Here is a 12,492-nt window from a genome sequence, read left to right as displayed (position 1 = left end):
TCATGCGATTGTATTTACCCCAAAATTCGTAGAGAATTATTGGCGCAGTAATACTTACAAAGTGTGCGCGCCATTTTGCTCACAGATATCGGACAATGACGTCATTAAAAAGAGTGCCACTATATACACGTCATCTCTTTTAATTGTGTGATTGTTATTAATGGTCATATCTTAGATCTATAGCACATATAAAAAATATCTATAAAATATAAATTAATATCTTTCTTCATAGCTAAAAAAAAATCTGACAACCCCCCCCCCCCCCCATGACATGCAGGGCTAGGATCCATGGGAGGGGAGGGGGACAACGCGTACCCCCTCCCCTCTCTTCCCACCACCGCTCAAAAACAGGAGAGAAAAGTGGAGAAAGGAAATTGAGGGAAAGGTAGAAAAAGAAGGGAGATAAAGACAAAAAGAAAGTGAGAGATACAATATGTCTCCAGAAAAGAAGAACAGAAAAGTTCAATCTAATATTAATCTAATATTAGACTTGTAATTCCACCCCACTAGGCCTACGATACTCTTCGATACGCTCCAATACAACGTAACGTAGAGTATCGTAGTGGAGCGGAATTACAAGTCTAATTTTAATTAGATTGAGAAAAGTTCAACCTTATATATTTTTTTCGTTGTACTACATTTACGTAGTTCCAAGGACGTATATAAGTGAGAAGGATTCGTGTCTGTCTCTTTATATTACTAAACACCACGCGAGACGCCTATGAACCAGGAATAAAAACCGTTTTTCTCAACAAATACTTGTCTTATCGAGTCAAACGAAACACCATTGTAAAGTTTATTAAATTTCACGACGTTTATTACTTGCTTTCATCAAGATGGAATATTAAGGGGATATGTCTTAAATTTCCGTTAAAAAAATCGACAGCTCATGAAATGACGGCACCGCTTCAGAAGGTAAGACGGTAACCCTCGCACCCGCAAGCTACATCAAAGGCTGCGCCGGCGGATATCAAAGGAAAATCAGTCGTCGCCCAACGTCACGGTCAGTGCACAAACACAAAAGCGCCTGCCTTGGACTTCCCCAAAACCCAGTGTGACTGGTGTGTTCTCCATTTGCCCACTTTTTAGATAACAAAGAAAAGTGTTGGTATAGGAGAGAACAATGGAAAACCAATTATAGTCAGTTCCATAATAATTTTTACCTGTGCTTACCTGTGTTCGTTTACCTGAGCTACCTCTTGTTTATCAAAAGTGGGGAAATAGATAGAGAGATATCGATATATCTGTATACAATACAGTACTATATAATATTTTGTGCGTTTTGACAGACAAATATAAATGATATTTTATGTTACATCTTTATAAATTTCACCATTGGAATGGTGTATTAAAGAACAAAATTTCATCCAAGTTTTAGGAGAATTAAATGTCAGATTTTTTTTTACAAACTGTTGCAATTTCAAGAATTAGTTAAAGACAGTGGCATGTTCACTTGTGTACAATGTAGCTATATAGCTACAGATCGAGGATATAAAGGATCTATAGGATGATAATGTAACAATATACATGTACATGAAGATATATATACAAATGCATATACATGTACGTTTGTACTTGTATCTAATATATTAATTATATCATATACAGTTGTATACCCTATATATCAAACTGTACAGATCTAGATGTCTCGAAATTCCAATTCTACAGTGACAAGAATTTGCATGATTTGTCATGTATATACATGTATAGTGCGCATCCCTCCTATCACATTATAAAAATCTAAGCATTTCTACAGAATATAGACTTCTGCAGAATGTAAATTGTTTGAGAGAATGTGAATGTTATTGAGATAATTGTTTAGCTAGTGATAGTTCGAACCCTGATTTTTTTTATAATAGATCATATTTCCAATAGTTCGAACATGTCAAATTATGAAGGTAAGAGTAAGATTTTTGTCGGCAAATTGACTCAATGGGATTCCTAAAAATCACGATGTATTGCAGTATAAATACTTCAGTAGAATTTCACAAAGGCGATTTCTAATGAAAAGAGGCGTAAACATAAACTGCATGATTACATAATTATTACCATAAACTATTTTTTGTAAATATGTTGAATGTGGATTATGTTATAAATGCCACTAAAGTTTATACGTATATGTATCTCTATACATGTAGCTCGATATCCAAGAAGGTATATTTTGATTGAACTACAATTAGCAATTATAGTTATTATTTATGTGTTTATATGTACAGGTATATATGTTTGTCAAAAAGAGAAAAAGGAATTTTGAAGTTTTAAAGTTAGGACCAAATATTGATTTTACGTTTGATGTGTTAATTATTTACTTATACATGATATATTATTATTATATGTATATTATTAATATGAAAAATCAATAACATAACTGACATCACAAAGAGTATCAAACCAAAAGATTTTTCCATGTAATATTATTTCCATACATGTACATCAAGTTATACATAAATGATACCCTTATTGAATAAGTACAGTACGTATCACAGGTGAAATTCACAGGTAAAACACAGGTAAACCCAGGTTAACTTCTCTGAAATAGACTATAATCTTTGTCACAACATTCTGCTAATTATCAGATTATAAAAAGTGGGCAAATGGAGATACAGCCGTGTGACTTATCCTTCTCATATACGTCCTACATTTTCGTATAGGGTTTTTCGTCCACCAACTGCCATCTTCTGAGTCTTAATAAATATCTAAACCCCATATTTAGCCTTCGTTCTTAAGGTATTTATTTTTAAAAGTTCTAAAGGCGTAATTTTCTTGGCATTTATATTGTCAATTTGATAACGATAGCAAACACATGGATTTGAGAATCTGGTGGGTCCATGATTATGTAATCTGTAACTAATTCTCAGATCCATGTGATAGCAAATGCTGGGAAAACTGCGATATATCTTTCGAACTTATCAAAATGTCGTGTAAATATATATTGGCATACATGTTTACAAACGAATATTCAAAATCTTAAAATTATGTTTTGAACCTTCTTGGGGACTTCGGAGATCATACGTATCATTGCATTATATGCTATTGTTTTTGTTTCGGAGATTCGCCGGCTGAGTTTATGTCGTATCCTTCGTTCGTTCGTCCGTTTGTTTGATTTATAATGCATCATGTTTCAAATTTTAAATCCTGAGTTACTAAATTCCACTATTATCGTATACAAAAATGTGCATAATTTCAAAATGAAACAATGAAGTAATCTAGGTCAGCATCACTATTTTATCGAGGCCTTGGCGGCCCAGTCCTAAACTCATTGCCTCCTTTTATTAGTCCAAAGAAAATTTGAATAACAAAAATAGGGAAAATCAATATAAACAAGCAAATTCGTGGAATTTCCATCCCCGCTTTCAAGCAGAAAATGAAGGTTTTTTTTTAATAAATCAAAGGGCCTGGCCATAACTCTGCTAATTAAGATCTGCCAAAAGTGGCGATCGAACTTGGCTAAGCCCTTACGGCATTAAACTTTGTTACCAAGTTTTAACAATATTAGTTTTAACATTTGTTAGTTAGTACACAGAATCTGCAGAAAAATGACATTTGTAGTAAATTAGTAGTAAAAGGGTCATAACTCTGATAAATACCATCCGCTAAAAGAGTTGATCGAACCTGGCCAGGCACTCAAGGCATTCAACCTTGTTACCAAGTTTTAAGAAAATCGGTTATTATTCATTACAGTTATTGTACGAAAGTGGCAGAAACTGACTTTTTTTATATTTAAGCAAAGGGCCATAACTCCGCTAAATAAGGTCCGTTGAAAGTCGCGATCGAACTTGGCCGAGTAAACCTTGTTACTAAGTTTGAAGAAAATCGGTTTACATTTGTTACGTATTGCACGGAAATGGCAGAAAATGACGTTTGTAATAATTCAAAGGGCCATAACTCCGCTAAATAAGGTCCATCGACAGTCGCGATCGAAGAAAATCAGTTTACATTTGTGACAGTTATTGCACGGAAACGAAGTGTTACAGACAGACGGACAGACAGACAGAAGGACAAACCCAAATTAATATCCCCCGTTTGTCAAGTTGATGAAAATAACGAACATTTTTTATTACATTGTAGACTTTTTTCCGATCTTCGAAATCGTTTCTTTGCTGTCCTAAATCATCCTATTACAACAGAACTATTACTTTTTGGCACCAATGATTTAACTATTGATGAAAATTCTTTGATTTTTACATGTGTCCAACAATTCATTATCAGCTCCAAGAGATTCAATTGATTCCATGATTCATTTCTGTAGTTATCGTTTCACAGTTGTATTTATTTAAAGTGAACAATGGCATTGGCAATCTCTCTTCTTTTCTTTTTCTTTTCATCTCCTCATTTCCTAATACCTAAATTTTTCATATTCATTCTCCCACGTTTGCGCCAATAATCAATCTCTCCCAGAGTGCATTGCGGTTACCCTTCATTACCTCTGTAAACGGCTCGCGCCATTTCAAGATTCTTGAAAAACGTATATGTGGCATGTAATAATTTTTTTTTTGCTATGTATAAATTTCCTCTTGTGTCAGTTACCTTCATTTGATAATAATTTACTTTGAGAAGTATTCATATCAATTTAGAAAATTATTATTAGTATGGATTACATTGCGGAGGAGTATTTGTGAGTAAATAGTCTTGTTTGTAAACATTCTTGGCTCGAGTTGTCGCTGATGTACACGTGTTGTACTTTTCGTTCGTCACCCACCAGTCACCGAAGCTGCGAGATAACCGTTTATTTCACCTAAAACGTATATATATATGATTGTGAGTTCAGCGAGATGGCCACCAAAGATATTCTGAACAAAATAGTAAGTGATTATGAACCTGGCCTGGTTTTAAAAGAAAAACAAAGTGAGGCACTAGAGTGTTTATGTAATGAAAGGTGCGACTTACTGGTTAATTTACCTGTTGGTTATGGTAAAAGTATAATCTTTCACCTACTGCCAAAACTATTCATTGACACCACATGTTCAAACCCTATCATTGTCGTTGTTTCACCACTGAATATCATTCAAAAAGACCAATTGGAATCGATGAAAAAGCGTGGAATTTCAGCTTGCAAACTGGACATAAAAACTAAAGTTGATGAAACTACGGATACACTAGATGATGTTGATCTTGAAAAGTATGATGTTAAATGTGATGTCCCTCTTACAACTGTGATCAACGGGGAATATTCAATTATTCTGTGTCATCCAGAGGCTCTTCTCAATACTACTGAAGGGAAAGGATTACTGTCCAACGAGAGATTTACCCATAATGTCAAAGCTGTTGTCATTGATGAATGCCACATTATCCAGAAATGGTTAGTATTAGATCATTTTATATACTTTATACTAACTTAAAGCCCAAATGGATGATACCACTCAAAACTGTTTTTATGTTACTTGATTTTATTAGAGGACCATGTGTAGTGAATGTCACCACAATTTAGCTTTTTCAACTGAAATGAAAAACTGGGCCGCAGCGGAAATCTGAAGAATTTCAGGTGTAATTTGACCCTGTTCGCCACCACCTATCAGTCCATGGGAGTCGGATAATATCAATCTCTATCACTGTAATCTCTTGTGGACAAATTCAATACAGGTAAAATTAATATTGGAATAAACATTTCACACATAACAACGTGTCACCTGAGGTTAGAAATATTCTTTGTCATGTTCATCAGTCCCCTTGGAGAGGGAACCATAAAATAAACATTTTTATGGCAAATCTAGCAATTGTAACTGCAACATATAGATCACTGAAATGAGTTTATTGCGTTTCTAAAAAGAAGAAAAAAAATATATAGAAATTGAAAAAGGGGACATTGAAGGACAGATTAAGAAAATATGACCTCAGATGTATAAAAATATATACACAGGAGAATCTTATTTAAGAACTTTGCATTTATCTGTACATTATCATTCGCAGGGGTGAAGAATTTCGGACTGCCTTTGGAAAGATGTCAAGTTTGAAAGTGTTCTTTCCTTCAGTGCCATTCATAGCATTAAGTGGGACCTTGACTGTTAAGCAGAAGAAGGAGATTCCAGCTTTACTCCATCTGGAGAACTGTAAATTGATTGAACATAGCCCAGACAAGAGGAACATTTTCTTTGAAAAATGCAGGAAGGAATCAAGTGAAGATAGGCTGGGAGAGTATGAGAAAATTGTATATCCAATTTGCCAAGAACTCTTTGATAAAAAGGAGGCTTTTCCTGTGACACTCATGTTTCTCCCTGTGTTTTATATGAGTGAAGTCTTAATGCATCTCCACGGTTTATTTGGAACAAAGTCTATAGATGATGCACTGTACAGTGCAATATGCTCCGGTCAAGATGACTACGTGATTTCGAGAACAATAAAGGAGTTGAAAGTTGAAAATCCTAGAATACGATTGGTATTAACTACGTCCATAGCAGGGATGGGATTTGACCCAAGGAATGTGACACAAGTTATTCATACTTGCCCACCAAGGAACATTTCACAGTATATGCAAGAGATTGGGCGTGCAGGGCGCCAGGGTCAACCTGCAAGGGCTGTTTTGTATTTCAATAATCATGACATCGCCAAGAATCTTCCAGGAATCACAGAAGATATTATCGCTTACTGCAAGAATGACACAACATGTTTAAGAAATGCAATCTTAAATGTTTTTGGATTTGAGAAGGATCAGTCGATTACTGCTACAGAATGTTGTTCTAACTGTAAATCTCACTCCCGGGAAAAATCAAACTAAACCATATATCTTTTCATGTTTTCCTTTAATAGGATTACATTAATAAAGCATTCACATATATGTATTACATATTCCATTTCTTGTATTTCTGAAATGCCAAAGATCTTTATAAATTACTACAGTTTTACAGTAGAACAATATTTCCCTGGTAATCAATATTAATTCTATAATGATCAACTTATGAATGTACAGGTGTTCTGATGATTACAGACTTCATTTCATTGACAGTCACACCTATGTGAAAATTGATTACCAGAAAGGATGGACTTTAAAAAAAAAGAGATTGCTGAACTATATGAAAATTTTGAAATTTAAATTTGTTCTTGCTGTAGATCATAGTACAGGAAGTAATTACCTTGTATAAGTGAATTCAAGGAAAGAGTGGCACAGTTGATGTTTCAGAAATTGGTAACTACATTTTCAGTACTGGAATGTCATTACATAATATAAAAAAAATACTTCCAACATATTAGTTTTACAAGTTGTTCTTATTATGATCACCATGCATTTATAATGACACTAAATGTAAACCGGTGTTGTGCATTAGGTACATAAGTTTTCAACAAGAGATCCCAGAGGGATCTTGGCACCCACCAATGAATGATCTAAGTCTCACAATGGAAAGAGGGATCTTTTCTCTGCTTTTCAAAGTTAACTTCATATTTTTACATATAAAATTTGAGAAAGATCATTTCAGTATACGTACTTTTTAAGATATATAACAAACTTTAACTATCAAAATCCAAGATGGTGGCCTGGCGGCCATCTTGTTGACTGATTGGTCCCAAAATACAATATGCACAACTAGGGCCCTAGGTGAACCTACATATGAAATTTGAGAAAGATCCCTTCAGTACTTTCTGAGAAATAGCTGTAACAAACTTTAACTCAAAATCCAAGATGGTGGCCTGGCGGCCATCTTGTTGACTGATTGGTCCCAAAATACAATATGCACAACTAAATATAAGGCCCTAGGTAAACCTACATATGAAATTTGAGAAAGATCCCTTCAGTCCTTTGTAAGAAATAGAGGTAACAAGAAATGTTATCAGAAGGACGGACCACAGACGAAAAGCCATTTGAATCTGATGATGGTGGGCTAATAAAAATTACAAGACAATGACATGTTAACCTTTTTGAAAATTTATATAAGTAGATGTGGTCAAGTAGCAATAATGAGAGTAAGGAAAAGAAAATTGTTTATAAATATTTACATGTATGCAAAAATGGGAGACCCAATTGATGCAAAATCTGCACATGGAAATGAAAGTCTTGCATACTTTTTGCACTGTCAAATCTGGGTTTTTTTAACATATACATTATGACATCATCCATTCGTCTATCTATCTCCATATGCCTTCATCCTTCTTTATCTCCATCCATCTACATCACAATTTTGTCATGATTTCTTAATCAATTCCAGTGTGACATTATTTACCATCAGATGTTCATTTATTAGAACCACCAGTCTTAAATAATTCTGGAAGTGTACATGTATTCAAGAAATGAAAATAAATGTTCTAATACAGATAAATTCTAAAGCATTGTCAATCACAGGTATTGACTTATACTGCAGGAAGAAATTCTTCATCGAATTCCCGAATGAGATTGTCATCGAACTCTTCTGCTGGAACTGTTAGTCCTCTTGTAAGTCTTTTAATAGTTGTGTTAATCTTTGCCTTCATTAATGGCACTTTTTCTGGAAGAAGGGGTGATGGTTTAATGTTCTTAAATCCTGGACACTTTCTCCCTGGAGTGTGTTTGAATGGACGAAGTTTCCTGAGGGTTTTCTCAATGGTTTCCAAATCTTTAGGAGACACACACTTTGAATGTCTACTAGACTTGGACTTTACACCAACACTTTTGTCAAATTGCTCGCAAAGATCTGCAATCATATCTGCAGCCCCAGTGACACGACGTATCGCTGCCTTACTTTTGTTGGCACACAGAGTTTTGATTAAACTTTTCTGGTTACATACTGAATGTTCTTGTACTAAATCGCTTTCAACATTTCGTCCAACCCCTCCATGTATATTCACAAATGAGCCTTCAAGCACTCTACAACGCTGAAGAGGCGAGAGCAGGTATTCAGTTTTGAGAAGATAATCAATGTTTTCGACCAGGTATTTACTCAATGGTGAATGGGAATAAAAGAAAGGTACCGAGTATCTACAGTTAAGTAACAATCTTGCAAGATCACCTTCTTTTGCTGTATCGTCCAACTCCATCAAGTGTAGGGCCCAGTGGCATAAATTCTGGCTGTAGTTTTGAAGCTCATCCTCTGGATCCTGAACCTCCTGTAATATGAATTTTCCGTCTGCAGTGACGCTGGATACTTTGTAGTGTTTAACTGGAGATGCACCTTTACAATCCCCTACATTTCCATACCCATAATGGCAAAGGAATTCCCTTAAGATTTTGTTGACAATGTTCTTCTTTTCTGGAAGTTTTTGCTTTGCAAAGTCACCTAAAAGGCTATGCTGCGGATCACAGTGTCCATCTTCCATATTGAAAAATTCCAATATCTGTTCTGTGAGGAGGCCTTCTCCAACAGCGATGAGAAGATTGTGGTGTGGTTCGAATCTTCCTTTCACTTTTCCATTCACATCAGAGCGGTGTAAAATGGTCTTAAAATGATGAAGTGTTCCTGGGGAGTTTTCTGGTTTGTACAGTGTTTTGAAGCATTTCTGTAAAAATAGAAAAATGAGGATTTCATTATGTGAGGGATTATGATATATATTCTAATTGGTTGTAGAATGGGGGTTGGTGGGACACGATTACCATTACTGAGAGATACAAGAAAATACATTAGCTACAATGATTGATTTTCTTAATGACGGTGAATTAAACATAATTGTTGATCAGACTTAAACTGACTTTAAACGTTTGCTGAAACATAGATCTACAGATTTGTATTCTCTGAATAAGAAAGCATTTGATTTTTACCTCTAAGAAATCTTGTTTGTTGTGCCACATTTCAAACACAATGGGATGAAGGTCATCAAATCTTCGTTCTGGGCTAACTGAGAGTGTTCGAAGATTTTTAGATTCTTGCAAACGAACTCGGGTCAATTGGTCTCCTCCAATAGGAACTTTTACTTGTCTCAGAATGTCTGTATTTCCTGTAAGAAGAAATCAAAATCTTAACTGAAACCTGAAATTGATTTTCATATATTCATTATATTGAATGAAACTATTAAAGGAAAGACTTTTAGAGGTACATATTATGCACTTGTTTTGCCAGTCTACACAATAGAAACCACATTTAATAAGGAAATGTTCAGATAACGATATTGGTTATTGACCTGTATGCCCATATGATGTGAACTTTTATTTCTGTAAAGCATACAGAAATAATTCCAGTCAGAAAAATGATATCATAATTAACAGGATTCATGTTTGATATATTCTTGTACACTGTCATCACCTAATTTACTTACCAAAAGCATCTGTATACAACTTGACTAGGGTGTTTTCATAGCTGTCCATAATTCCAAGACAGTCTTCACGCTTTGATTCATTCTTGAACTGTATTGGCAATGGCAGTACTGTGGACTTTTCTGACATCTTTTTAGCATTCTGATGAGGTATGTGGGATGGGATGTGGGGCTTCATGAAAGTTAATGCTGGGAGACGACACATTATCCGACCCACCAAAATTCCATAGGCATCTAACAGCTGATCCTTCTGATCATCCGATAGTAAAATTTTTTCTGCACCAATATTGTTGACATCAGTACGTGGAGGCTTGTTGTCCATATCGATTCTAGCAAGACGGCTGAAGATAATGTTGGATGTGAACAGATGCAGATCTTGGTTCCTCCTTTCCGTGTTTATTTGTGATGTCTTCACGTATATATCCAAGTTGTCACCTGCAAATAATATTAAATTAACAAGAGTTCAATTGCCCTAAGCAGTCAACTATGTCTTGAAATATTTCAAGTTGTCAAGCTGACACTTTCTGATACCTCTTCAGGCCATCTATGAAGAGTATTTGGTTTTACCTGACTGGGATCTTGAGAAGGAAGGTTTTTTTTTTTTTTATTTTAGTGAAGTTGTCAAACGTTTATTCTTTATGTAGACTACAGACTAACAGAAAACTTTAATTGTCCCCTGGACCATACAATTCACATATAAATAAAAGACTATTTACCTGTGATCTTGATCAACGGATTCTTCTTAAGATGGTCCACAAGTAGTTTGTTTGATGATTCGTTCACACTGTCTTGGAATTTCAATCTCCTCTCATGAGATAGTACCAACCCCATTTGATTGAGTCTTGTTTGACCCTACATAAAACATTTCAAAGAAGGAAAATTGACATTAGTAAAGCAAGGAGCATTTAATGTTATTATTTTATTATCAAATCATTTCACATTCATTTGGAACTTGTTTTTCTTTGTCCTACACTATAACTTGTCTAAACCGAACCCTTTATAAACTGGAAACTTGTCTATACCGATTAATTTGTTTGGTCCCGGCAAATTTCTTAATAAACTATTTCACCCAAAACCTGCATAATCCGGAACCTGTCTACTCTGAAAACCGGAACTGTCTAGGTAATGTTACTATATCTTTCTTTGTAAAATTAACTTGGGCAAACCGACAGCAATGTTTTCACAACACCGGACACCTGTATAAACCGAACAAATAGACTGGTCCCGTTCACATCCGGTTTAGACAAGTTATACTGTATTACAAATATAGTTAGATGTACTACCAATTTGTACTTTCTGTTTGTCTTATTTTTGCATGTTTATCTATTGGATTTTTTCGCCTTTAATTTTAATCATGATTAAAATCATAAAGTTATGTATATTGTTACTTTATAAATAGATTTCAAACCTATTATATATGTATTTGTATCGTTACGAATGTATATAAAAATTAGTTTAGTTTCATTTAAATTGTCATTATTCATGACAAATAAACATAAAATGTATATAATGTATACATATCAAAAGTACCTACATTTTCAATATTCTATTCACATACCATTTGTTATTTCCTCCAGTAACAAAGCAAACAGCAACAACTGAAACCAAACAGCAACACTTAACAAAAAATAACAACAACATAACTTGGATAACAGCATTCAACTATCTAAACTATCTACAGTAACTATCTATTCAACTATCTAGATTTAACTTGAAACGTAGAACAAAACTCTTCGGGTGTTTAAAACACTTTCATAGTTTTCTGGACATGGCTAAATGTGGTTATGGAATGATTTTGTTGAAAAAAAATGGAGATAAAAAGGAAGGATTTATAATGATATTTCATTTTCATGTTATATCCTTAATTACAGTGAAATTCTCTCGGACAAATGCCATTGCAAAAGGTCACTGGTCATTTGGTGAAATAGAAATGCAGCCATGTCCTAGAGTTATAAGAAATGTGTTTTCACCAACAAACACAAGCTTATAAAATGCTCAATTACCCTTTCATTAATACCACCCTTTATAGTAATTGCTGTTGAGAGGCGATGAAAAGCACTTAGATTATTATACTTGTGCTTCAATAGAATTGAGTACGCAGCAGCAAGACATGGAATCACATCTTTATCTACCACACCACTGTCAGGAATTGTCACGCAGAGCATGGCATCAAACAGATGGGGTACCCTTTAATAGAAGTTATGTGTGTTGTAAGGCCAAATAAAAAAACATTTTTGCTTCCGGTAACACCCTTTGAAAATGAAGGGGTGGTAGGAAGAGATTTTTTTTTCTTTTTTGTTTGAAATTTTTTTTTTCTTCATCCCAGTTTTCTTGTAGTGAAAA

The 12,492-nt window shown here is 34.6% G+C and overlaps 2 protein-coding genes across 2 annotated transcripts; one reads left to right on the top strand and one right to left on the bottom strand.

Annotated features, from left to right (window-relative positions):
- Positions 1 to 4,488: 4,488 nt before the first annotated feature.
- LOC138323354 (ATP-dependent DNA helicase RecQ-like) lies at positions 4,489 to 6,896 on the top strand. The gene is made up of 2 exons (XM_069267932.1): positions 4,489 to 5,299; positions 5,908 to 6,896. Exons 1-2 carry the CDS (start codon positions 4,773 to 4,775, stop codon positions 6,710 to 6,712), a joined length of 1,332 nt encoding a protein of 443 aa, XP_069124033.1. The 5' UTR covers positions 4,489 to 4,772; the 3' UTR covers positions 6,713 to 6,896.
- A 943-nt stretch (positions 6,897 to 7,839) lies between these two features.
- Positions 7,840 to 12,492, bottom strand: LOC138323353 (uncharacterized). Its single transcript, XM_069267931.1, has 5 exons — positions 11,708 to 12,492; positions 10,866 to 11,001; positions 10,153 to 10,584; positions 9,659 to 9,834; positions 7,840 to 9,399 (listed from the first exon to the last, which is right to left on the bottom strand). Exons 1-5 carry the CDS (start codon positions 11,708 to 11,710, stop codon positions 8,278 to 8,280), a joined length of 1,869 nt encoding a protein of 622 aa, XP_069124032.1. The 5' UTR covers positions 11,711 to 12,492; the 3' UTR covers positions 7,840 to 8,277.

The sequence above is a fragment of the Argopecten irradians genome, chromosome 5 (genome assembly GCF_041381155.1).
Source record: "Argopecten irradians isolate NY chromosome 5, Ai_NY, whole genome shotgun sequence".
Lineage (NCBI taxonomy): Eukaryota > Metazoa > Mollusca > Bivalvia > Pectinida > Pectinidae > Argopecten > Argopecten irradians.
The sequence above is the reverse complement of the archived record's forward strand: the minus strand, read 5'-3'. Positions and strand labels throughout refer to the sequence as shown.

What these genes read in the sequence shown, in the direction of transcription:
- LOC138323353 (XM_069267931.1), bottom strand. An exon ending in TCCGTTGATCAAGATCACAG is followed by an intron (nt 10,585 to 10,865) that starts GTAAATAGTCTT and finishes TATTATTTGCAG; the next exon opens with GTGACAACTTGGATATATAC. An exon ending in ACAAACAAGATTTCTTAGAG is followed by an intron (nt 9,400 to 9,658) that starts GTAAAAATCAAA and finishes CTATTTTTACAG; the next exon opens with AAATGCTTCAAAACACTGTA.
- LOC138323354 (XM_069267932.1), top strand. Translation starts at nt 4,773, where the DNA reads ATGGCCACCAAAGATATTCTGAACAAAATAGTAAGTGATTATGAACCT. An exon ending in TGCCACATTATCCAGAAATG is followed by an intron (nt 5,300 to 5,907) that starts GTTAGTATTAGA and finishes TATCATTCGCAG; the next exon opens with GGGTGAAGAATTTCGGACTG.